The sequence below is a fragment of the Meles meles genome, chromosome 7 (assembly GCF_922984935.1).
Source record: "Meles meles chromosome 7, mMelMel3.1 paternal haplotype, whole genome shotgun sequence".
Lineage (NCBI taxonomy): Eukaryota > Metazoa > Chordata > Mammalia > Carnivora > Mustelidae > Meles > Meles meles.
In genome coordinates this window covers 139,920,290-139,947,372 of record NC_060072.1, presented here as the reverse complement: position 1 = coordinate 139,947,372, position 27,083 = coordinate 139,920,290, and the positions used below count along the sequence as shown (strand labels likewise).

Below are 27,083 nucleotides of genomic sequence, written 5' to 3'. Positions count from 1 at the left end.
TTGTTGCATTTTTAAAATAAAGATTTAATTAATTTATTTGTCAGAGAGAGAGTGCACAAGCAGAGGGAGAAGGAGGCTCCCCACTGAGCCGGGAGCCCGATATGGGACTGAATCCCAGGATCACCAGATCATGACCCGAGTTGAAGGCAGACCCTCAACTGACTGAATCACCCAGGAATCCTGATCAGACATATTTCTCTCTCATTTTTAAAGATTTTATCTATTTATTTGACAGACACAGATCACAAGTAGGCAGAGAGGCAGTCAGAGAGAGGAGGAAGCAGGCTCCCTACTGAGCAGAGAGCCCGATGCGGGGCTTGATTCCAGGACCCTGAGATCATGACCTGAGCCGAAGGCAGAGGCTTAACCCACTGAGCCACCCAGGCGCCCCCGATCAGACATATTTCAAAAAGATGCTTTTGTTGACTAAAATACTTGAAACAGGACAACAGTGGAAGATACAAGTCTGTGTCCTGAGACCAGAGCAACTCCTGCCGAGGGTATCTACTACTGAAAATGAGCATGTAGTCAATAAAAATAGAGTATTTAAGAAAATTTATTAAAACCTCCAAACTTTGAGAGTTTAGCTAACACATGACTATGAGAATATTCTCATTATACTTAAGGTTTCAGCGACAGGAAATTCTCTGTCTCCTGTAGGGCCAGCCGATTAGATCCTAAGAAGGATCTCCCTTTCCCTCCCGGGTGCATTTGAAACACCCAAGAGACAGATGTAGGGTTTTCGAGGAGAGGACTCGAAGTCCTTCAAAAGTCAACGCCTGTGTGGAACGCACCTCCCTTTGGGACCTGTGATCACCCGCGAGGCCTGAGTGGGTTTGCAGTGGCTGGGCGGAACAACGTGGCCACCACAGCTCATACCAGTCGCCACCTGCTGACACTCATTCTCCTAATCCCCGCAAACCACATTCTCAGCGTCGAAGCAGAACAAGCCCTTTCCTCGCCTCCCCTGAACTCTTTATCGGGACTTACTAGCAAACATTTGGCGGGCCGGTTTAGGGTCTGCGCACCACCCCAGACTCCACCCCTCAGGGCGGAGGGGGCGGGGCCTGCCGGCGCGGAGCAGACCCTGCGGGCGGTGAGGAGGGGGCCCGACCGCGCAGAGGGCGGGATTCACCGTGGAGAGGGCTGCGGGGTGGAGGGGGCGACGCGACGCAGGGAGGCGGGGCCGGGGCTGGAGCGTGGAGTGGCGGGGCCCGGCGACTGGGCGGGGCGGCGCGAAGGGGCGGTGCCCGGCGGCGGGATGGGGCGGGACATGCGGAGGGGCGGGGCAGGGGAGGGTCCGGCCTGCGGGAGGAGACCGACCTAGACCTGGCGTGGGACTTCAAGCTGGGTTTCCCGGTTTTGCCTGCGACCCTCAGCTGTTGAGGCGCAGCGGCCCGGCTCGCACTAGCGGCCCTCGGGGCGTCCGGCCCTCTGGGGCATGTCTCTGGCTGCCATGGCCGCCGCCGGCTTCCGGGCCTTCGGAGCAAAGGGGCCCGCCTGGCTCGGGCGAAGCCCGTGGGCCCAGCTCTCCGCCGGCTTCTGCAGCAGGAGTGCGGCCGGGGCCGAGCGGCCGGAGCTCCCGCCGCGACCCACCAGCGCGCGGCAGCAGGACGGCATCAGGTTAGCGGCGGGGCCGCGGGGGCGCCGGGCCCTTCCGGACCAGCCCACGGGCCTAGTGGGGCAGCTCCCGGGTGGGGGTGGGCGCCAGGGACCCGGGCAGAGAGAGATGGGCAGTCACCCCACGCGGAGGCCACGGGGTGGGGGGGCTCAGCCAGGGGCCAGCTATATCCGCTGGGGACACCGAGTTTCCGTCTCGGCCAAAGGAACCCAATCGCGGACACGGTGTTTCCTCAAGTCACTTGCCTGGGCACTGTGGCATTTCGGATCTGCAGGACACACCAGAGAATTTCAAACGGGACAGCCTCGGAAGGCCCAGCACTGCCCCTAAACCCCCGGGGCAACGGATCCCAGTCTTCAGTGGACTTTAGGCTCCGTGTGGGCAGCTCGGCAGGTGGCCACACCGCTGCTGTGGCCTTGAAAAAGAGGTTCTGTGCTTCTCACAACCTTGACCTGGTTCGAATGCCAGGTTAGGCAAAGCCTAGCTGCTCCTTGGCCCTGCCCCAGGAGTACCCGAGTGGGGGCAGGTCAATATGAAGGACGAAGGGCACACTGTACTGAGCTCTGTCCTTTGGCTCAACAAGCCTAAAACCCTTAAAAAACAAAACAAAACAGAACAAGAAAACTGGTGCACAAACTGGGATTGGAGTAGCAACGGTTGAAGGACCGCGAGACCCATCCAGGTCTCACCCTGTTGTTTGCCCCATCAGGACAAGGGTGCAAAGAGAGGCCTACCCAGCGTGCTAAGTATTTGAAAGTCACAAATCAAACTAACAGCTAAATATGTTTTCTTCTCTTACCCTGAGAAGTGTGTCTTCATAGACCTGGAAGACCATGCTCGAATTTATAATCCTGAGGCTCCTAGGAGTTCCCCCAAAGCAGTGGCAAGCCAGCTGCTTGCTGCTCTGCAACGTTTTCGTCCCATCCTATGTTCACCCCCTCTCATTCTCCACCCCTCCTTCCTGTGCTCTGCCAGGAGCTTGGCACACAGTCTGCAGACACCCCATCCAGTGTGCCCACATTCTCTCTCTCTCCTCTCCCCTCCTAGAAATAATTCCTCGTGGCCACCCCAGGGGCTTAACGATGCCCCTCTCAAAGCCCGAGAATTCCAGAGTCTCAGGTAACCACAGCAGGGTCTGGAAGGGGGTGGTGACTTCCAGGTGGGCATATCATTCTATTCAGGTGGACTCCTGGCTCACCTGGCAGGGCACAGCTGGAGTGGGGGTACGCAGCGCAAGGTACTCAGAAGTGCAGGGCCCGGGCGGGGCTCCTTGCTCATTGTCAAGGGTGCCCCTGCTTCTGCAAATCTGGTTCAGAACCCTGACATCTGACCCACGGAGCCAGTGGACTGAAGGTCTAGGTGAGTTCTCCGGAGCTAAATCAGAAAGGGAGACGATGGGAAGACTCAATCTGACATAAATGCTCGGAATCAGTAAGTAGGAACCTCCAAACACACCACAGAAGCAGTGGTAAGTTAGGCATGAAGCTGGCGAGCTTGAATAACTCAGTCACACCTCAAGCATCCCTTTTCAGAGCTGTTCCTCTCAGCAGTGATAGTCTTGGAGTGAAAAGCAGCCAGGAATTGGGGTACCGTGCTAGGCACGGTACAGTTGCTACCCCTAATCCCTCTAGAAGCCTATGAGGTAGGTTACATTGTCCCCATCCTACAGTGAGGAAACAAGTTCAGAGAGGTGGCCACTGGCTCAAGGCCACACAGCTGGGAGGAAAGAAAGCCAGGAGGCAGGAAAAGGTCCGTCTGCCTCCGAAGTTGTTTCCACTCTGCTGTCTCGCTCAGTGTCCTCGCCACTGAGGTTTAAAAGAGGTGGCAAACAAACAAACCTACCTAGGTGAGATGAAAATTTCCAGGAGTTAGTGAAATTGGCTGTGAAAAATCAAAATGCTGTTTGGGGTCATGAATTCGCTCAGCAGGTATCTGTCAAGTGTCTGTGTGAACAGACAGGTGCCTCGCCTCATGAACTTTCTGGGGGTTTACAATGATGTGATGGGCTCCAGAGAGCTCATCGGGGCCTCCCCAGGGCCCATCTCTTGCCCTGCAAACAGAAATACTACACTTCTCGTCACGTGCTCTGGCAGTGACCTCCCTCTTAGTGATTCCCTCTTCCGGTGGTGGTGCTGGTGAAGCTGTAGGTGCAAGGTGTCACGTGTTTCGACCCAAGATAGTCACTGGGAGAATTCAGACTGCTAAGATTCTCAGCAGGTATTATCGGTCAGCTTTGACGGCCAGTTCAAGAGGGAAGAAATAGCAGTCTAAGAAGGCTTTCAGTTTCTGGCTTGAGCAACTGAGTGGTAGCATTGAGATGAAGGGAGTTGGGGGACGATGCCCCAGGATAGTCCAGGAGACATGGGAATGAACTTGTAGAGTAGATCTGGAGCTCAGGACAGAGGTTTGGGTGAGGGCAAAGGTTGGGAGTCATCAGCATAGCGGTACCACGCGAAGCCAAGTCCATGGTCAGGTTGCCTCGGAAGAGCATGGAACAAAAAGCGGCAGAGGGAGCTCTGAGAATCACGTCGGGGTGAGCAGAAGGCAAGGAGCGCCCTGAAGAAGGAGAGGAGGACAGGCTAGAAAAGCACCAAAAGACAGGAGACAGGAGAGCGTGATCCAAATGGCCACTGGACTTTTTCTAACAATGAGGAGATTCTGGGTGAGGACAGATTGAGCGGAGTGGCAGGAACAGAAGCCTCGCTGGTCTGGGTCGAGAAGTGAACTCAGCAATTCAGAGCACTCTGACAGGGTGTGCAATGCGCAAGCCATGGGATTAATGGGCCACATATGACCAGACACTGCCGTGCAGCAAAGGGATCTGGGCGCTGGCATCTTTCTGCACGATTTTGCCCGAGGCCTTAGAATTGAATTTAAGCATATGTCACTGACGGGATGGCAGCTCTGAGATTTGCTACAGAAAGCACACTCATTATCTTACTGGAAGGCTCGTGGACCCTTCTTTTACGACCCCCCAGAATGCGGGTTTCATTGCATATCTGCCTACCAGCTGCTAGTCATTCTCAGCACCCAGGAGGAAATGTGACTATCACAGCCATTTGAAGATGGCAGCAAAGCCAGAACAGTGTCCCGAAGAAAACGGGTATTCGTATAGCGCTGGAAGAAAGTCACTCATTGGAGTGGTTTTCCAGAAGCCGGTGGCCCAGAGGGCGAGTTTAGGAGGATCCAGGCTGACACATAGCAGGAGTATCAGATCCAGAGAAAGAGTGAGAACGGCAGGAAACATGGACGTGGGGACAGAGGGGAAACAGATACAACGTACAGAACAATAGCCTAGGGTCTGGTTCCCCTCCCATTCCATGTAATCGCACAAAGAAGACATTCCTGTGTACAGGCAGCCCGACAACAATATAGCGAGACCTTGGCATGCCAGCTCCTAGTCGGATGACATGTCCTGAAAGAGCCCCCTTGCTGTCTGCTCCTGTCCTGCTCTCCACACATCTCCTGTTCTCAGCGCAAATTATTCTGCAGAATTGCAGGATGCCGCTCTAAAAACATGGAAAGATGTGGTCATTGAAGCGCATTGGCTGCTATAACCACACTGCCCCCTCGATGGGGTGCACGGGAAGAGATCTGGGGGTGTGTTTCCATTCTCGGCTCCTTCCCTGACCTTACTCTCTTGAAGAACAGCAGAGAGAGAGAAGTGGAAGGTAGCCACACGTGGCAGCTTCCTCGGGCTCCCGCTCTGGTCTCACAAGCCTCACAGCCTCTCGGAAGGATTGGTGGTGGTTTCTGGAACTGCCGTAACCTACCCTTTGGGGGGAGGAGGCCGTCATGTTTCTGACAGCAAACCTGGAGAAAAAGAGAAATCCAGGGAAAGGGGGTGGGAGGCCCAGCCCATATTTCGCGTAGTCTCCTTGTTTTGCCTTAGCCATCTCTCTTGATAGTTGGCAGACCCTCTCAGTAGCCTCTAAGCATCAAGGGTTCCCTTTCCTGGTGTTTTAAGAAAAGCCACTGGGGTAAGAAAGGAATCGGGGTCCTCACTTGTTTTGACACGTGTACTTACAATTATACAGTGATTATAAAACGTTCTTCCCAGGAACATTGTCTTGAGTGATCCGAAGAAGAGGAACGCGCTGTCATTAGCCATGCTGAAATCTCTGCAGAGGGACCTTCTTCACGAAGCCGAGAGCAAAGACCTAAGAGTCATCATCATTTCAGGTACTGATCGGATATCCCGCCTCAGTGTTCTGTAATGACCCAGAAGCAGCTTCTCAAAATGCTTTGGTCAACTGAGGCATTCCTTCCCCTGGTGGGAGAATTGTTTCTGAAGCTCCTTTACAAGAACATTATGAAAAAAACTCCTGTGTAATTAACGGTGGAAATTATAGGGAAGATTACTGTGCGGTGAGAATATGTCTCTTTTCATTTTGTCGGACGTGTCAGGTAGGAAACATTGCCACCCCTGGCTGTGCTGGTCTTCCCATCAGAATCCGAGAACTGATGTCTTCATGGATCCGGTCAGATGGGTTTAATCACGAAAGCTTTTGGCAGACGACCTAGCTGGCCAGGACAGGCTGCTGGGAAATGGATTGGTTTGTCTTCCATTCAACTGAGATCTGTGATCTTCTTCAAGGGTCCCAGGAAGCATGATCTATTTTGTTCATTTCTTTCCTTGCTCTTTTTCCAGTAAGAACTTTTACCAGATCGTCCGGCCATGATGACAGCGGCACAAATAACAGTGTGCCAGCTTTGTAAAGCAACCACAGAAAACAGATGCTGCCCTATGATGCACCATTTTTTTTTTTTTAAGTTAAAAAATCGGTGTTTCTGGAGGCAGATACTTAGAATGTTACTTTCTTCTCTGTGGTTGAATATAAATTTTCATCTTTTAAAAAAATCTTTTAAATTTTATTTATGTATTTATTTATGAGATAGAGCATGTTCCCACACAAGCAAGGGGGAGGGGCAGAGAAAGAGAATCTCAAGCAGACTTCACGCTCATCCCAGAGCCTGACACAGGACTCCATCTCATGACCTTGAGATCATGACCCGAGCTGAAATCAAGAGTCAGACGCTTAACCAACTGAGCCACCAGGGCACCCCCAGATTTTCAACTTTTTATATGGCGAGGGGAAAAGAAATAGAGCAAATATTGTCCAGGATCCATGGGGGTGTAAGCCGGGTGCAGTAAGGGCCACTAACTCAGAGCCACGCAATTTTCTCACGGGCGTGCAGGGAGTAACATCGTCTGTCCCAGCAGCCGCAGCCAAAGGGAAGTAGGAGAAGGTGCTACCAGCTGATGGGGGGTGTCCATTTCCTCATTGTTGTTAATGGCAACAGTATCAGTAAAACCACATCGCCCAATCCCTTGTAAAAATAAAGGGGCTGACGGGGCGCCTGGGTGGCTCAGTGGGTTAAAGCCTCTGCCTTTGGCTCAGGTCATGATCCCAGGGTCCTGGGATCGAGCCCCGCATCGGGCTCTCTGCTCCGTGGGGAGCCTGCTTCCTTCTCTCTCTGCCTGCCTCCCTGCCTGCTTGTGATCTCTGTCTGTCAAATAAATAAATAAAATCTTTAAAAAAAAAAAACAGTTTAAAAAAAAAAAATAAAGGGTCTGTCTTCACACTCCCACCTTCCTGATCCCAGCCTGTGTGGGTGGCCGCGATCTGTGGACCGCAGGACAGGGACACTGCGGGAGGCGGGGTGGATTTGATGGGCCCAAATGAGTCTATACAGTCAGGCTGGGCCAATTCCAGACACAGAAGTGTGAAACCGGAGGGATAATTCTGGAAGGAGTACATTCACCACGGTTACTGAGCCTTCTCCTTGTTGGCACGACATGTTTTCGCTGGTTCCACCACAGACCTTCGAGAACCCATGCCTCACCTTACTTTGTCACCACAAAACCCTGGCTGTCGCTTTGCAAGCAAAATGGAATTATTCTTACCAAAACTTATGAGCCATCAACTCTAAGTGTCCACGGCATCAGCGTGATTGCTGTTTCGTTACCCGGGAGGTAAGTAAGGGAACGTTCAAGCTCTGGCTGCTTACTTCTCTTTTTCTTTTCTCTACTGGAAACGTGCAGCTGAGGGGCCCGTGTTTTCTTCTGGGCATGATTTAAAGGAACTGACGGATGAGCGAAGCCCAGATTATCACGCCGAAGTGTTTCAGACCTGTTCTGAGGTAAGCCAGGCTAAGGGGCGACATCACAGCCCAAAAATGAGAGCCATGTGGAATATTGAATTGGGCTTCCAATGGACACATGAGACTTTATCTCTGAGACCTAGTCCCTGCAGACTGGTCGTTGGCGCATCCTTCAACCAGGCCACGATTTGGTTTCGACTTTTAAGAAGTGGGCACGGTTTGCAAGTGATCTTGTTACCTGCCAGAGAAAGGTCGATACAGGCTGGTGCTGACAGTGGCCGCGTCCGGGATCGTGGGGGTGTGTCTTGGTAGATGTGTCTCAAGTCAGAGGCAGAGATGGGTGTGAACATCTGTGCAGGGAAAGGGCCTAAGATCAGTGTAATTTTTTAAAAAATTTTAAACCGGGGCGCCTGGGTGGCTCAGTGGTTTAAGCCGCTGCCTTCGGCTCAGGTCATGATCCCAGGGTCCTGGGATCGAGTCCCGCATCGGGCTCTCTGCTCAGCAGGGAGCCTGCTTCCCTCTCACTCTCTCTGCCTGCCTCTCTGCCTACTTGTGATCTCTCTCTGTCAAATAAATAAATAAAATCTTTAAAAAAAAATTTTAAACCAAAACAACTCTGTTAATGGCAGAGAGAGAATATTTGTGATTGGACTAACCATAATGATTTTAAAGATTATTTTCAAACCCTGCTTCCGCTCAACCTTTGTAATCACCGCCTCCAAGTGGAAAATTAACCTCTTCATGTTTACTTCTCACCGTCTGTGTCTTGAACCATACGAAGGAGAGAAACTGCCAGCAGAGAGGAGGAAGAGGAACCAAAGGCTTGTGATGATTAGAAACATACTGAGTCCACCTCTGGATAATGAGAAACTGAATACAGCGTACAACTTCAGGTCATGCTTCGCTTGTTTCATAATCGTTATTGAGCACTACTGTATGCGCAGTACTTGCCAGGCACTGAGGGAAAAAGAAGGAAAAACAAACCTCCTGCCAAACTGAAACTGGAAATGTAGGTGAGAAGCAAGACAGAACACAGCATCAGGGTGCCTAGGTGCCGCTATCCATTAAGCAACCGACTCTTGGTTTCGGCTCAGGTCGTATCAGGTTGTGAGCTCGAGCCCCATGTCGGGCTCCACGATGAGCATGGAGGCTGCTTGAGATCCTCTCTCCCTTGCCCTCTGCCCCCCCCACCATGCTCTGTTTATTTTACAAATAAATAAATAAATCTTTACAAACTCTCTTAAATAAACCAATCTTAAAAAAAAAAAAAGACCGAAAGCAGTTTCATAACCTGACCCTAAGATTACTTCACCGAATTTTTCATTCATTCATGGACTTGCTCACGTATTTGGTCGTTAACGATTTAACAAGTATTTCATGATACCTTCTCTATGGACAAGACAGAGGTGCGCACCAGGGAGTCTGGCAGGAAGGTGACTGAGATGCCTTCTCGACCACCATTTGTTTCCCTTGCCCTTCCAGAACGCCAGATGGAGAGCCCATTAAGAGTTTTCTCATGTCGACAAGCCAGGAAAGCAGTTGACTTGAGGCTTCACGGAGATGCAGAAGCAACCCGGAGCTAAGGCTTCCGTGTTTTGTTCCACATCAGTAATGTTTATGTAATGTTCTGCTCTGGTGTTTGGCAAGGCACGGCGCTTTAGAAGTGATTTCTCTACAATATCCAGTGTGTTTGGCTAAAACAGAAAAGCATCAAAGAGAACCACTAGAGCCTTCCCTCCTCCCTCAAGGGCCTGCTTTTATCACTCTGCCGTGGTGCCTTCACGAACTGAGATCCAGGGGGCCACAGGGGAGCCCAAGGCTGCTTCAGAGGAGAAAAGCCAGATTTCATGGACGCTGGCAACCCCTGGATGCCTCGGGCTCACTGAAAAAGACAGTGCATAAACAGGACCTTGTTCTGGCACGGAGATTGGAGCGGATTTCTTGAATTCTTCTAAGAATTTCTTGAATTCTTGATTTCTTGAATACTTCTAAGAAAATCACAATGTCCTGGACAAACGGGAGCACCATGAACTTGGAAGATTTCAGTTTCCAAATGTGATCAATGGACAGATTGGGACAGAATGAGCTAGAGATTTCACTGTTCTGTTCACGCACGAGAAAATGCGGGTTTAGAGAGGAAGACGGAGATTCCTGACTTGGCTCAGGATCTAAACTGTAGCAGATTCCGTGCAGATGCCAAGTGCCACCTAATTGTTAATTATTTACAAACCAGGAATAGGGTAAATGGAGGAGGAGAAAAAATCATGGCTATGGGAGAGCAAAAGTAACCCTTTGTGGAGCTGACCCGACACACTTCCCTGGAGACCCACCCTGTGTGTCTCTTCTTTTGTCCTGTTGAAGTCTGAGGTGGAAACCTTAGTCCAGGAAGAGAGTCTTCTCTTTCTCCTCGGCCTCACCGCTGAAATGGCAATGGGACAGGGCTGCTTCCAGAGCCCGCAGTCACACTACTGAGTGAGGCTAAGCTGTAGTTACACTGATGTCGCATTTGGAGAAGGCAAAGAACCCAGGGAAAATACTTAGTTCAGGAAGGTAAACTAGGAGGGATAATCATTTCTTGACTACCAAGGGATTGGCTGCCTCAGCTGATTTGTTATCTAGCTTGCTTTGTCTTTCCTGTATTGCGAACTTTATTAAAGTATGTTTTGGGGGGCATGTGGGTGGCTCAGTCAGTTAGGGGTCTGACTCTTGATTTCTGCTGCGGTTGTGATCTCAGGGTTGAGGGATCAAGCCCATGTAGGGCTCCTCGCTCAGCAGGGAGTCTGCTGGAGAATCTCTCTCTCCCTCTCCCCCATCACCCCCATGTGTGTGCACATGTGTGCGTGCACACTCTCAAATAAATAAAAATCTTGAAAAAATAGAAAAATTTAAGAAATAAAAGACATTTTGGGGGTACCTGGCTGGCTCAGTCAGTAGAGCATGTGACTCTTGATCTCAGGGTCATGGGTTCAAGCCCCATGTTGGGCATGGAGCCTTCTTAAAAAAAGTTACTTAAAATGTTTTAATTATACAAATAATATACATGGACAATTTTGAAAATCCAGAAAAATAGAAGAAAACAAACTGCTGATACTAGACCGTGATCATACCACCCAGAGAGGATGCTAATATTTAGATTTCTTTCAAAACTTTCCCCACATGAACCTATTTGTCTGAATAATCATACATAAGGGCAATTATACTGTATAACTGTATAATGTGATTATAGCACGGAATGCTTAACCATGTGCCACGTAATGTTTTGAATACGTTAGACGTATATAGAATTCTCATGTTCTAGAAGATTGGTACTATTCTTGTGCGCATTATTATACCCAGATGTGAAGACTGAGGGATAGCCAGTGGATAAGTGGCAGACTGGGCATCAGACCCCTGGCTATAGCCCTCTATGCAAGGTCAGATCATGGTGCTATGTCCGGTGGAAAATCTCGTAATGAGAACACAGCGTTCCATTAAGTGGACAATAAGTTTACACGGTCACTTTCTTATTATTTATTTATTTTTTAAAAATTTATTTATTTGAGAGGGAGAGAGAGAGACACCGTGAGAGAAAGAGAGCACAAGCAAGGGGAAGAGGGAGAAGCTGGCTCCCCCCGAGCAGGTAGCCTGGTGTGGGGCTCCATCTCAGGACCCTGGGGTCATGACCTGAGCTGAAGGCAGACACTTAACTGACTGAGCCACCCAGGTGCCCCTTATTTATTTTTATATATTCGCTACTTATTAGTTTATCACCACTATAAAATAATTTTTTTATAAAGTAATTTTTTAACATCTCTGCCTAGATGCCTTTTTACCCTATTTTAGGATTATTCCTTAGAAATGTTCCCTAGATGAGAACCTGGGTGGCTCAGTGGGTTAAGCCTCTGCCTTCAGCTCAGGTCATGATCTCAGGGTCCTGGGATCGAGCCCCACATCGGGCTCTCTGCTCAGCAGGGAGCCTGCTTTCCCCTCTCTCTGCCTGTCTCTCTGCCTACTTGTGACCTCTCTCTGTCAGATAAACAAATAAAATCTTAAAAAAAAAAAAGAAATGTTCCCTAGATGAAAAGTGTAAATATTTTTAATATTGTTGGGATCTATCTCAGTATTTTCCCACCAGGTGGTATAGAATCTTAGTGCTTCGTAGCTGGCACACGGGAGACACAGACTGTTCAGCGCCAATCACGGCCAAGTGACTTTCATAAGTAACCAGCTCATTAGGCGACAGACGACACTCAGAGCCAAAAAGAACCTTTCTTTGCTGTAAGACGCTGCAAGGTCTTGAGTAAGAGTTCTTCCCCTGCTGATGCAGTTCTCTGAGAGTGAGCTCAGTCACTGACCACCCTCGTCCTCGCCTAGAGTTCTCAGAGCCCCTTCATCCGTGAGCCGTTTGCGGTATGGATGTGCACACGTGCATTCTTCTGAGCAGAGTCAATAGCATTTATCTGATTCTCACAAGGTGACCCCCTAAAAAAGGCCAAACCACGATTATAGAACATGATGTCATATCCCTAAATATATGATCTTGTAGTAAAGCTGACGAATAGAACACGTTTGTGAATACAGAAGCCTGAGTTCCTTGGGCAAAACCTTCAAATCAAGGAAAGTCATTTTTTCAGACTGGCCGCCCTAGGAAACGAACCCAGATGTAGTAGCTCCTTCCCACTTGCCCTCCTTCCCTGCCAGGGTTCAAAGTGCAACTGTGTATACGTCCAAGTTACCATAGCGACACAATCTGTTTTGTGTGGCATTAAAAAAAGTGGAGAAATCAACCAAGGTATTTGGTGAGCTGCAAAAATAAGTTCCAGAAATTTATGGAGGGGGTGGGAGGGGTCGCACGAGCCGGGTTTTGGTTCCTCTCTGTGCCAGGGGCCCTGTTTAGGCAATTTTGTTTATTTTGATCATGACAGGGTGCCTCCCCACCATTATAATAGAATTGAGAGAATATTCAGGGCAGTAATTTGAGAAGTATTTTGCCTTCCAGTTCCTTTTCCAGTTTCATTTTTCAAGGAAGTAGCAAATACCAGTTTCAGACTTGCAGTGGGCACGCTCCATGCAGGCACGGTTCCCCAGAGATCAGAATCAGCTCTGTGCTTCATGGGGGGCTGCTGGGGACGTGGTCAGAGGGGACGGTGACCTCACAGAGGGTCCTGCCAGGTGAAGAAGGATCAGGGCTGTGCCATCAGCCAGACGTAGGTTCAAATCTCCCCGCCTGGGGGCGCCTCGGTGGCTCAGGTGGTTAGGCATCTGCCTTCAGCTCAGGTCACAATCCCAGGGTCCTGGGATCAAGCCCTGTATCGGGCTCCCTGCTCAGCGGGGAACCTGCTTCTCTCTCTCCCACTCCCCCTGCTTGTGTTCCCTCTCCCTGTGTTTCTTTAAAAAAAAAAAAAAAAAAACTCCCCGCCTGAGCGAGTTCCTTCCCTGCTGAGCTTTCCGGCCCTGGTTGTTACCTACTGTCTCCCCCGCCCCTGGGTCTCAGGAATACCAAACAGTTGGTATTTGGTGCCAAGTTAGTTCTCTTCAGGCTTCCTTTCACCCTTTTCCCCCGAGACTCTGATCGAATGCATAGGGGACATGCTCTGGAAAGGGTGAAGTCACAGAAAATCGTCCGCGTGCGTGTTGCATTTTGCTTTCGGCCGGAAACGAAGTCGTGTGTTTGCCCTTTCAGGTCATGCTGCTGATCCAGAAGCTCCCGGTCCCCGTCATTGCCATGGTGAACGGTTTGGCCACCGCGGCCGGCTGCCAGCTCGTTGCCAGCTGTGACATTGCCGTGGCGAGTGACAAGTCCTCTTTCGCCACCCCCGGGGTGAACATCGGGCTCTTCTGCTCCACCCCTGGGGTGGCCCTGGGGAGAGCGGTGCCTAAGAAGGTAACTGAATGCCCTGTGGGTCCTCCCCATGTGATCCCCCAGGGCGCAGGGTGGTCCGTTCCAGAACTCGCTGGTTGGCGGGCTGCGCAGCAGTGTCCCTTCTGAAGCCATGTGTGGGGGCGGGGATGGCCGGCACCTGTTCCTCTGAGCTTCTCACCGTGTGTCACTCTCGAGGGCCCCTCAGGACGACTGGTTATGTTCCTGCTTTGTTTTGTTTGTTTGCATACATTCTTGTCCTTTTACTGGCCCTGCCATTGAAACTCAGTTTTGTTGGACCGCCTGGGGGGTCCTAGGTCAATATCAGGAGGCTAGGATGCTAGTGTCCCTGGCTTATTGTTTGCCAGCGATGTCTTGTTCCAGAAAGGACTGAAAAGAGCTGATTCCCTGAGTGTGTCAGGTTCACAATGGTTACGTTTGAGGAGCAAGACGAGCCTGTGCTTGGTGTATTGGATCTGCCCTGGAAGGAGCCACATAACATGAGGAGGTTGGTCATTGCTCACCACGGTGAAGCCCATGTTCTTCATAAAACTCGTTCTTCCTATCACATCATAAAATAAGATTTACTAAGGAGCTCTTAAGTGTAAACCAGAGGTTTCCCCATTCTAGAAAAAAATACATCCTCATTCTCAACTAGAAATGTGTTTCCAGAAAGGGAGAGGTTGGCGAAGTTGCAGAACGTAGGGAACCCAAACTGCTTTCTAGAATATATTATCCATTTTAACGTCAACTACAAAAATTAGCAGTTTTCCATATGCCTGAGGCACAAAAGAGATGAGACCCCAGGGAAATCAAGCGGCAGGAACAAGAAGCTTAGGGATGCGTTCCTTTCCTTTACGGTGCCTCATTAGTTTTACAGAACCGTGTATTTGTGAGAAAGGTCTGAAGGCAGAGTGTGCGAGCACGCACCCTCAGGAACAGCGGCTGGAAGTGGGCAAAGGTGAGCTGTCAGACGTAACAGCTGCCAAAACGTTTGCAGACTAAGCGGGTTTCGTCCTGTCAGGAGACAAGTTCACTTTAAATGCATGTACGGTAATTCAGCGAATACTTCTTAAGTGTCTCCTCTGTGCCAAGTACATGAAATCGAAGTGCATCTCAAGTAGATTGTCGGCGCTCGTTGACAAACTGCCGTACAATTGTGCAAGCCAAGTCACGAGGCCTGTCACGTCATCAGCAGGTGGACTGGTTATCCCATCAGTAGGTGTTCGTCTTCCTTTTTTTAAAAAAAATATTTTATTTGACAGAGAGAAATCACAACTAGGCAGAGAGGCAGGCAGAGAGAGAGGAGGAAGCAGGCTCCCTGCTGAGCAGAGAGCCTGATGTGGGGCTTGATCCCAGGACTCTGGGATCATGACCTGAGCCGAAGGCAGAGGCTTTAACCCACTGAGCCACCCAGGTGCCCTGGTGTTTTCATCTTCCTTAACACCCGATGTTCTGGAAGAGTCCACAGTGAGGCACTCAAACCTCTGTATCAGCCCCGCCGTTAGGATAAGAATCCATTCTTTCTTAACACAAAGAAACTTTTCCCATCGAGGCTTACAATGGAGTCCTAGAGACGTAAACATTGTTATCACATTTATCAAATTTTAAACTAGTTTTTGAGAAGAGAAAAAAAACCCACATGTGACACACACAGGCCTTAAGTTTCCAGGAAGCCCGGTGCTCAGAACCACCCTGCATAACCACCCCGGTGTGACAGATGAAGGGGCAGGACAGGGCAAGAACGAAAGCAGCTCCGACTTCCCCCGGGTAGTTTTGGCAAGGGCCAGGCCTGCTGAGATGATGAGGGCAGAGTCTCCAGTATCGTCCCCACTCAGCTCCTTGATCTGTGCTCCTTGTGATCCGACCCCCAGGTTTCTTCCCAGTTAGCAGTCTGAAAGTGGTTCAGAGCTGTCTGTAGATGTCTTTGCCTGTTGGGTTCATTACTCCACAGAGGCGTGAAGGGGATACAGTTGGGGTCAACACTCATGATCTGAAATCACAATACTGATAAAGGGAACTCAGTGGAAAGAAGTCTGTCAGAACCTAGGGCCTTCGCCAGGTTGCTGGATCTTCAGGTCTCACCTGTGCTGCCCCCTGGAGGAGGCAAGTAAGAATTCATAAAAATCTAAACCTAACCAGAAACACCCCTCCCTGTGGTCATTGCTTGATTGCACCCCTATGAACGCATCCATACACAGGCCCGTGGGCTTGGGTGGGTTGGGGGCACACGTTTACTCTGCGCATAGCCACAGGGAAACAAGCAAGTGCTTTTGCAAACTTGCCTGCCTTCGGAGCTCTACCCTTTCCGCCCCAGGAAGAGCCATGGGTGTGGGTCACCAGTGCCCTCTGCTGGTCACCATGGGAAACGGCTCAGCTGTGCTGGAGATGGAGGGCGGTGGTTTCTCAGCCTGGAGCAGAAGCCATGGAGTGCAGTCCTTGTGTTCAAGCCAGACTGAGCCCGGGCATGAATAATTTTTCACATTTGTAAAGCATTTCTCTCCTCTGGTATGAGTTAAATAATGCATCTTCATTGCACCTTCTAAACACTGCCTGGTGCAGCTGCTCTCCTCCCCAGCCAGAGCGGGCCCTCAGCAGCTGGTGTCCTGGGAGAGCATGGGAAAATCCGAACCCCGCTCTCCCAGCCCATCACTTCTCTGTGGTGGGAACGCTGGCTTCCACCTAGTTGCCTGAGGTAACTTTGGGTATCTGTGGACTCAGATTTCCTCAAAGTCTCATTAGAACAGAGTAGAACTGGGCGCCTGGGGGCTCGGGGTTAAGCCTCTGCCTTCCACTCAGGTCATGATCTCAGGGTCCTGGGATTGAGCCCCGCATTGGGCTCTCTGCTCAGCAGGGAGCCTGCTTCTCCCTCTCTCTTGCCTGCCTCTCTGTCTACTTGTGATTTCTGTCAAATAAAGAAAATCTTAAAAAAAAAAAAAAAAGAACAGAGTAGAACTTCCAAGCTGGAAAGAGTGTTAAAGTCTTGCTACTCAGCCTGGTTTGGAGACCACTAGAGAGCCTGAGAAATGCAGGGTCCCAGCCACCCTCCCCCCCCCCCCCGCGACTGACATCAGAATCTGTACTTGAACAGAGAATTACATGGACATTGGTCTCCACACCTTTGAGACCATGTACTTCAACCCCTGATTTACAAAAGGGTTTGAGGGGCAATTCAGGGCCTTACCTAATATCTCCCAGCAACCAAGCCCGCCTTGTGACTCTCCGTTGGCTTCCTTCCTTCCTGAGCCCTTACTGCATCACCAGCCAGTTCTTACCATAGGTGTGACTCAGGGGGCCCCCAAGACCCCTCTGCTTTAAAGAATCACCCCCTTTCAGGGCTGTGATACCTAATAGCCAATCAGAGTCATACAAACGTATAGTTGGAATAGGTGTGTTAATGTCATTAGTGCATTTATTAGGTGCCGACTGAGTGCCCAGCAGGATAGCGTTAGCTTCACACTTACTGTCTCTCATCTTCACAATCCTGCGGGAGGACGGAAGGCTCATTCCCACCTTCAGATGAGGAAACAGACTCAGAGGGCTTAAGTTGCATGCTTAAGATTTTGTGGTTAGGAAGTGGCCCATCTGGGATTGGAACTTGGGGGACCAACTCCAGACCCAAATCTTGCTGCTTCTGGGGTTTGCCTTGGCCTCAGGTGCTGTTGTTTTAAATGCAAGTGCCTCAGGAAGAGGAAGTATGAAACCCCCAGCTTGTTACGGGGACCCAAGAAGTGCCGTCACAAAAGGCAGCTTGAATTGATGAAGGAAAAGGATGAGAGAAGGTACTTTCTTTCTCATTTGGAGTTCTGGAGGACACTACATAGAAGTGTCAGTCATAAGCAAAGATGCTGCTGATTAGCTAGAGAGTAAACAGGCTTTCTTTTAGAGAATACAACTCTTGTTATCCAACCCGCCTGGGTAAAATCTCTGTAAATCAGTAGGAGCCCAGGAAGCAGATGAGGAAACCAAGGCCCAAACAAGGGGATGAACCAGGCGGGGTGCTGACCTTCCTCCCATCAAGACGTCCTTCAAGGGTAGCGTGAATCCCTTTAAGACCTCCCTGGTCTCCAGGAATGAAAGGAACGGAAGTACCCAGGAGAGCGTGCCCCCCGCCTGGTCCAGGTGGATGCCAGCACACCTGTCTCCGGGCTGCCCTGGGCCAGCGATGCCTCCCTCAGGAAGAGCCATGGGGGCCCTTTCCTCCCCGTTCCCATCTAGTCAGACGCATCCGTCGTTCGCTAGAAGGAAGCCGCTCAGCCAGCCACCTCTCCATCATCCTGGTTCTTCATATGTTCTCTTGACTTGCTTTTGAAAACTGGCTTTGCCGGGATGCCTCCTGGGAGGGGACATGTCTATGGTGCTGCCTGGGTGTGAGGAGGGATTGAGCAGCAGAGCCCATGTGCCCCACTTCAAGCCCCAGGACCACACCCAGGCCACCCAGATTAGGCTCCAAAGCACAGCGAGACTTGGAGCACCAGCCCCTCCTCGTGACCCCTCTTCGTGGGACAGTCTGTCACTCTCCATCAATGGGAGAGAGGATGGGGACATAAGTGAACTCACTACCATTTAACAATTTGGTTTTTTTTTTCTTAACTGTAAGTGAGTCTGTGTAAGCAATAATAAAGGAAGTTTGCACCCAAAAGTGAGGATGGATCCAGGAGTGGAGGGGACCCGTCCAGATGTTGTGGTCCCTTCACCTACCTGCAGGCAAGGCTGCCCTTAGAGCATTCCAGAAAGATGAACGTCCTGTGTCTTTGACAATATTTCCACGTGAGGTGATTTCTGAATGTAGCAGTTCTCATGCCCACTGGACAGCAGGTAGTAGGAGAGGCCGGAGTGGTGTGTCGGCGCCATTTACTTCTGAGTGTGCCGAGCACAAGGCCCAGAACTTGGTGGGGACCCTTCAGAGAGTGGACTGATCTCTGATGGTCTCTTGTGTTCTGACCATCTGTCTGTCTCTGGCCTTCTCCGCTTGGCTGACTAATTGACTGAAAGGGAAAATATCTTCTGTCCGATGACGACCCCTCATGCTATAGCTCAAGGTCACTTCCTTTTTGTGGATATTAGAGACCCTGAAGTAACATTAGGAATCGTTTATCTAGAAGGCAATTTAAGAGATCATGTGTTCTCCTATGGGCAGAGCTGCCTGGGCCTGACAGACAGGGGTGCCCTATTCACTCCTCTCCGGGGTGAGGACTCCACATTCTCCCGGACTCATTCAGTTCAGGAACTTGGATGCCTTTTTTTTTTTAATGTGTTTTTGGCGTTGCTTCAGAATTAAGACCTTACAAAAACACACAGTCTTGGGCACCTAGGTGGCTCAGTGGGTTAAGCTGCTGCCTTCGACTCAGGTCATGATCTCAGGGTCCTGGGATCGGGTCCCACATCGGGCTCTCTGCTCAGCGGGGAGCCTGCTTCCCTCTCTCTCTGCCTCCCTCTCTGTCTACTTGTGATCTCTGTCAGGTGGATAAATAAAATCTTAAAAAACAAACAAACAAAAAAACCACACAGTCTTCCCGTGTGTGTATTAGTCACCTTGGGCTGCTATAGTACGTGCCAGGGACTGCGCGGCTGAAACAACAGAAATTTGCTCTCTCAGAGTTCCAGAGGCTGGGCGTCGCAGCTCGACGTGCAGGCAGATGTGAAACCTGGTACGAGCTCTCTTCCTGGCTTGGAGCTAGCCGCCTTCCTACTATGTCCTCCTATGGTGATACGAAAAAGACACAGACACAGAGATCCCTAACTCTGCTCCTAAGGTCCCCAATCCTATGGAATCAGGGCCCTACCCAATGACCTCAGTTAACCTTAATTACTACCCCAAAGGCCCCAGCTCCAAATACAGTGCACTGGGGCTCAGGACTTGCACATGTGCATTTTGGGGAGACGCAGTTCAGTGCATAGCACTGCCCCGGATTCTTGGAGCTCTCCTCTGTAAGTCTTTGTGGGGTGAACAGATGCCCAAGAGAAGGTTGGCTCTGCTTGGAGTTCTGCTCACGGAACCTGACCCCCAGCCCCCAGCCTCAAACGCAGACTTGTGCTAGGTCCTGCGAGCAAGTGGAACCATCATAGTTCTTTCCCCCGGTTCACGTGTTGCTGGGACAGACCGTTTTCCCTTGCATTTCTGTCACACTCCATGTGACTGTGAGCCCTGTGGTCCTTTGTTAGCTGTTCTTTGCCGCATCTCAGAGAGTCATTTGTACGCATGCATGCCAGCTGGGGAAAGGGGATGAGAAGCAACGTGCCCAGGGGTCTTTGGAGGAGCCACACTCCACAGATGGGACAAGGCCCCTGCCCACACCCTGGCCTGTGTCCAGGCCTGCAGAAGCTTGGACTCCAAAGGACTCACTCTGAAAACTTCTTGATCTCTTGGACCCTGGGCAGTGGCAGAATCTGAGCCAGACAGGAGCTCGGTTCGTGGGTCATGGAGCAGGGGAAGGAGAACAGAGCTAAGGATGCCCAGGAAGAGAGCGACGCTAATGAAAGCATCCGTTGGAGGAAGGCATTGATGAGGGGCCATCTCACGGACAGATGATGAGCCCGGCCAGCAAGTAGGGACGGCCCAGGATGGATGAATGCCTGTCTGCTGAGCCCGCCAAAGGAACACTGATGCTTTGATTGTAACGATTTCCTCCTTAAAACTCTCCTAGCATTCACAGCTACTTGTTTTAAGATGTTTATTTGTGAAAGAGAGAGTGAGGAGAGGGGCAGAGAGAGAGAGAAAGAAAGGGAGAGAATCCCAAGCAGGCTCCCTGCCCAGCATGGAGCCCGGCACAGAGCTCGATCTCAGCCACTCAGTCATGACCTGAGCTGAAACCAGGAGCTGGACACAACCGACCACGCCCCCCAGGCACCCCCTCATAACTACTCTTGGAAGGCTATTTGAGGTCTTGCCCATTGCTGTAAAGGGACTTGTAAAGGGATTGAGGATTGTAAAGGGTCTGATGACTTGTCCTCGCCAGATATGATTTTTAGTGTTGTGTTTGGGGCTGGCCACTGTCTGCTCTGTGGCCCATGAATTTCTGGAGAGCTGCCTGCATGAACAGAGGAGAAGAAAGGCTGGAAGGTGCAGTGACCCTGCTTTCCCCTGGCTTCTGACCAGGGTCCCCCCTGACACGTGCTTGTCAGGCAGTAACAGAGGAGACACTGTCCTGGCCCCTTCGTGTGACTCACTGGGCGTCTTCTGCGGGGTCTTTGCAGCCCTTCCTCAGCAGGACCTGGCTTTTAGCCCCATGTTCAACAAGGGGCTTCCAAGAGGCTTTGGCGTGATGATACTATTCCTGGTCAACTAATGCACAGTCTCTGGTGTGATCCACAGGCATAGACTGACCCACAGGCATTGCATACCCGCTGCCTCCCACATGCCGTCATCACACTGCCCCAAACTGGACATGCTGGGATTTAGTCCACTGCCTAACCTTACAGAGGGGAAGCCAGGGCCCAGCATCGCGTGCTCCAACCGCCAGTCCAGTGTGTTTCCCATCTGTCCCCACGATGGCAGGAGTCCTCGAGCCCAGCCTTCTGACCCCAAGTTTGTATCTCAGTCTAGTCCCATTACACACTACTGCAGAGGAAACCACCTGTAACTCAGTGGCTCAAAGCAACAGCAGATTGTTGAGATCGTGAATCTGCAATCCGGGCGGGGGTCCCCGAGGAAGCTTCTTGGCTCTGCAGTGTGTGTGGCCTCAGCTGGGGGAACTGAAGATGGGGGTGAGCATCGTCTGAGTGCTTGTGGACCCCCATGTCCAGCCGCTGGGTAGCCTCTCGGCGGGGACCCCAGCTGGGCTGGTCACTGGAACACTTCCGCACACACCATGGCAGCCAGGTCACAAGACCAGGCGGCCCAAGCAGACGAGCCAGGTGGGAGCTGAGGCACCGCTCTGACCAAGCCTGCGAAGAATGGAAGCCTCCCCCTCTGCCGTACCACCTGCTTTCACCCATCCACCCCTCCCACCACGCTTCAATACTTAGTAAGCCGCCTACTGTGTGCAAGAACTGAACACAGAACTCAACGCAACAGTTCTGAATAAAGTCCGTGATCTGGTGGCGTTCACGTGCCAGCGAAGGCGATCACAATACACAAGATCAACGTGTCCAGCACGCAGTGTGGAAGCGCGAAGGATGAAGACAGCCGGGAAGGGGGAGAGTGCTGGGTGTGGCCTCCAGGTTGACTAGCCTGGTCCGGGAGGACTGTGTGGACAAGAGGACGCAGGAGCTGAGACCTGACGGGGACAAGGACACCTGGGGACGGAGCATCGCAGGCTGAGGGGACACCAAGTACAAGCACCCCAAGGTGACAGCATGTCCAGGGCGCTCAAGGAACAGCGGGGCTGCAGGGGGTGGGGGGAGTAGAACGGCACCTCCTTGCCCCCCCCCCCCACCCACCCATGCTCTGTGTCTCTGTGTGCGGCGGGAATCATGAATTTGAATCTCAAGAGGCCAGGCCTTGTGGAATGAGAGAACTGAGGTGCAGTACGCGGTAGGCTCTGGGACAAACCACGAAGAGTAGGGAGCCTCCACCCTCGTTCTGCAGGCCTGGAAAGTGTGGAGGGAGAGGGGTGGTCAGAGGGAGGTGGCCTCTCATGGAAGTTACATCATGCTGGGATCCTGAGTCGGTCCCTGGAAGGCATTTCCTTTCAACCCCTCCTTCTCCGGGGGGCTGCTCTTTCAATCAGACTGTGGTGGAGGCATCTCTGAGCATGTTCCTCCTTCTGGAAAGTGGCCACTCTGTCAGTCTGGGGCAGGCCTGGGGCTTCAGTTTTGGTTCCCTCCCATCAGATGTCCTGTACCTGGCCCTTGCAAGAGACAGAGGGGAGCCCCTGGCTTTGGGGGGTGCTCGGAGATCAGCTCTGGTGAAGGACCCAGGGAAGGCAGAGAGTTGGGCCTTTCCCTGGGCACTTGCCTTCTCCTTGCTCTTGGAAAGATCCAACCCTGTCCCTGGAAGGAGCTGGGTGTTGTAGACGTCGGGCCTGATGGATGGCATGTTATTTGAGGAAGCAGATAACTGGGCGGAGGTGGTAGGGAAGTAGGCAGAGTGGAAGGGAGAGGGAGGCACTTGGCTGGCTGGAGGTCTCAGGGAGCATGCCTTAGTAACACACGTTTCCTCCCTCAGGTGGCCTTAGAAATGCTTTTCACCGGGGAGCCCATTTCTGCTCAGGAGGCCTTGCTCCACGGGCTGCTCAGCAAAGTCGTTCCAGAAGAGCAGCTGGAGGAAGAGACCATGAGAATCGCAAAGAAGATTGCCTCCTTGAGCCGTCCTGTGGTGTCTCTGGGCAAGGCCACCTTCTATAGGCAGCTGCCCCAGGACCTTGGAACAGCCTACCACCTCACCTCCCAGACCATGGTGGACAACGTGGCCCTGAAGGATGGGCAGGAGGGAATCAAGGCCTTCATCCAGAAGAGAAAACCCATCTGGTCGCACTGAGTGTTCTCCTCAGAGAAGCGGAGGAAGAGGGAGCCCCCATCCCCCACCTTCTGACGCCCAAACACCTCTGCTGCCTCTTGACTGCATAGAACGCAGCCTGCTATGTGGTCCGTGTGAAAAGCTGAGATTTCCTGGGGGGAGGGAAGAAGCGGAGAACAAATCAAGTGGAAGCCGGCCAGCACCTGGCCAGCCTGCTGTGCTAGGGGGGAGCCTGGTCCTTGAGGTGATCCTTCAAGGACCCTAAGTGGGGGATCACCTGACACAGGAGAGGGTGAGGCTACACGGAGATGCAGCAGGAGGCTGCGCCTTCAGGAGGCAGGGCTCCGCCTTCAGACATCGTTCTGGCCAGATGTTTCCAGTCTCCACAAGACCTTCTCCACACTGAAAATCTTGTTTCTACTTCTCAACGGAAAAGGCTTTGGGATAATCATCTATGATTTAAAAAGATTAAATATTGAGAGGGACTGGTAATTTTATCTTTCCCCAGCCAGACCGCAGGGTGTCCGAGAAAAGAAAGGAAAAAAAGGAAATCAATGTCCTCTTTTTGGTGAGCCTGTTGCTGGGGACGCACGCCAGGTGCCTGACATAATGAATGTCCCGGCCATCTGAGATCCAACACCGGGACCCCAGGCTAAAGCCGAGTATGAAAACATCAGGGAGAGGTGGGAGGGACACGGGACACGTGTCCTTCCCACCACACACCACCAGCTCCGCTCAGCTGCCGAGCGCCCCCCTTGGAGGGAGCACGTGCACCAAGACCTGAACCTGCTCCTCTCCGGCTTTGGGTCCAGCCCCGCCCAAGACTTGTTCAAGTCTCTTGTCCTCAAGCTTTCACACAGGGCTTGGTTTTTGTTTTGGGTTCAGTTTTTTTTTGTTGTTGTTGTTGTTTTTTAAAACCAATTTCTCTCCCCTTGGAGTAGAATGTGGACATGAATGTGGTCAGTCCCAAGGCTGAGACGGAGAAGTGAGGGGCTCTGCCCTGGGGCTCGCACACATTGCAGTGAATGTCCCCCGTGCTTCCACGGGTTTCTATGGAGATGGACAATTTTTTGCTTTGCCAAAGTTTAGAAAGGTTAAAAAAAAGAGAGAGAATTTTCTTGGAAAGAAGGAACTTGTTACTAAGATGCTGGTCGTGCATAGAGGTCATCAGAGCTATCATTTGCCAGATACCTGGGACGTGCCTGGGACCCTCTGTATATTCTCGTGTCACCCTGGGGCACAGGTGCTCCGATTATCGCCCCATACAGCTGAGTTGTTGAGGCCCCCATTGTGCTAGGTCCAACAGCTGCCCCTGGGTAGAGTGAGGGTCCCCAACTCTGCCTGAAAGAGCCATGGGTGCCCCTTCCCCTGGCCCCGCGGCCTCGTGGGGAGAGCCTGGGCCAGCCCTGACGACATGACTCCCTGGCTGCGCGGCAGCTTTCCAGAACGAAGGAACGGACCACATACTGCCGCGGCAGAACTCCACCAGTGCGCGGGGGATGCCGGATTTGACTGTCTGCAGACCACAGCCGGAGTTTTTACTAGGAAGCGCATGAAGAGCTTGCTGCCCTTCTAGGCTAGATTGGGAAGGACGGGGCCCACGGTCTGCTCGGAAACAGTGCTGGCCATGGGGCCCCTGCTGTGCCTTCCTGCCCAGGTGGCCTGACGGGGAAGTTCCCCCTTGACAGCCCCGAGATCACACGGTGTGGGGGAGAGGCTGTCACAAAGGTTCCGGACTTCGGAGAAAGTGGCAAAGCCTTCTCACATACACATTTGGCAAATAAAAATCAAAAGTCAACTTTCCAGTTTCTGTATGAGCATGCACTGTCCCCTGAAACCACGAAGTCCCCAGGGCTCTGAGCTAGCTTTCCAGCCTGTGAGCTGCCCGCGCACACTCAGGGACTAGCTATAAATCTTAATCCTCACCTGTGGAGCAAATAATCCAGAAGGAAAACCTGCGACCCACCCTCTCGTGTCATACGATTCATTCCCCAGCAAATACACATCTGGGGTTAATTTGTATCCCTGCTTCCCTCCACTGGGACATGGAGTGACATTTTTTCTGATAACCACACATGAAGATTGTTTTTGGGAATCCTGGAACGTCCGTCTTTCCGTCAGTACCGTTTCCTTCTCAGGGAGCTTTGCTGAGCTCAGCCCTGCAGACCACACCCCAGCAGCCCAGGCTCCAGGAAGTCAGGGTCCGGGGTCCCCACTCCCGCCCCCGTGTGAGGGAGCATTCCACGAGGCCGGCTTGAGCCTGGCAGAACACCAGCAAATGGAGCGAGACCGGCTCCCCAGCTAGCTTCACAGCAATGAACTTCCAGGTAGTTGCCCTTCAGGAACCAGCGCTGATTTAAGGAGCCGAATCTATCCCTCGTCCCCCATCCCCAGCATGTAGGAGGAGACTCAGAGAAGGGAAGGCATTTGCCTCGGTCAAACCAGTATATGGGATTGGATCCGCAGGATCCCGCAGTCTGTGCTCATGATTCCCGCGCCATGTTCCTCCCAACACGCGGCAAAGATCCCTGTCCCCGCCCGGAGAGACTAGGAACGCCCTCCGAGCAAACCGCGCAGCAGTGCCACAGCCAAGGCGACACGGTGTGCTTACTGGAGGCGATTCGGGAGGGGCAGGGGTTCGAACCCGGAGATCGCGGCGTTCTGGTCGGCGGTCTGCAGGGCGGCCGCGAGCGGGTGAGACTCCTTTCACCACGCGGCTGCCCCGTCGGTGAACATGACGCCATCCGACTCTTGTCCTCTTCTTCGTGCGCTTCCGGGCTCTGCAATGCTGGGAGCTCGAAACAGGTAGCTTCTGCTCAAAGGAAATGCTCCTTCAGGAATGGAGAAGGTGGGCGTTTTGCCTCTACAAGTGGTCAACACTGGCAACACCTGAGCGTGTTCGAGAACGAGAAATCCATGCCCCGTTCTCTGAGCCTCGGTGCTGCACCTGCACCTTTCAAAGATGTCATCCACTGGGAAGCCGTGACCTGAAGCACAGCTGTCTCCAAACTGGCAATTACCCTTCATTTTGCGCACACGGATTATTCAGCCAGCAACGCCCCCTTCCCCCCACCTTTCCTTGGCTTCTTCTGAAAACCCCCTGCACTAAAAGTAGCTGTTTCCAAAGTGTGGCCCCTGGATGGCCTGGATCTTCACATGCGGATTCCCGGGCTCCTCGCCAGACCTACTGAATCACAAATTCAGACTTCCAAGCCCCCCGCCCGCACCAAAATGGTTTCCAAGTAATTCAGCTGCGCACAAAAAACATGAACTCCGGCATTCCCGCGGAGGCGACGCATCTCTCTCCAGCTGCACCGTATTTTAACCGTGAGCCCGGGCAGCTTTTACGATGAAGTTGCTGGCGGTCACCGCTGGCTCTGATAGGGGCAGGAAGAAGCTTGAGCTCTTCTGAGAGCCTCCGGAAACTTCCACGCGGGCAGATTTTAGGCTTCCAAGCCCCGGGTGCTCCGGCCTCTGCCCGCCCCACCCCATAGTCCGTAAACACGAGAATACACCTGTGCTCCCCGCTGCATGTCATGCTGCTGGTTAGGGAAAGGAGCCCCATGATTTGCTTTTTGAATTATTTTTAAACATTTGATTAACGATTCTGATTTCTTGGCAATCATTGCGTTAAATCGGGAGTTAAATTCAACATTATCAAACTTGACGTGTTACAGTTAATAAAATATTAAACTTCAGTCTTGCAAGGGTTTTTCTTTTCTGTTTTGGAGCCCAGAGTTTATTTCTTCAGGTCTGTGGGAAGCTGGCAGGCAGGGTCTCTCTGATGAGATGGCCTGGGGCCCCTCCAGCTCCGGGGTTTAGTGGAGGAAGCTCTTCTGGGGAGCGGAGGTGGGGGAGGTCGGGGGAAGGGGTGAGTTGGCACATCCCACGTTATGGGGTTTCTACACCCAGTGTGGCAGACTTCTGACATCCTTAGTGATTTCAGAGCAATAGTTCCGTTGGATCTTCCTGTCCTGAGCAGGACTGTTTAAGCACAGACTATAAAACCAACTTGCACATTTTTATGTATTTAAGAAATCTTTATTTACATCGTATGTTTTCAATATTTACCTTACCAAACAAGATGATAATTTTTAGAAATTATCTAGGTTTTAGAA

General features: G+C 51.7%; 1 protein-coding gene and 1 non-coding gene across 2 annotated transcripts; both read left to right on the top strand.

Annotated features, from left to right (window-relative positions):
- Positions 1-1,306: 1,306 nt before the first annotated feature.
- ECHDC3 (enoyl-CoA hydratase domain containing 3) lies at positions 1,307-26,663 on the top strand. The gene is made up of 5 exons (XM_046012265.1): positions 1,307-1,623; positions 5,682-5,803; positions 7,668-7,765; positions 13,389-13,589; positions 22,675-26,663. Exons 1-5 carry the CDS (start codon positions 1,442-1,444, stop codon positions 22,984-22,986), a joined length of 915 nt encoding a protein of 304 aa, XP_045868221.1. The 5' UTR covers positions 1,307-1,441; the 3' UTR covers positions 22,987-26,663.
- Positions 10,639-10,711, top strand: TRNAK-CUU. Its single transcript has one exon. It is a non-coding gene; the product is annotated as a tRNA-Lys (tRNA).
- Positions 26,664-27,083: the final 420 nt, after the last annotated feature.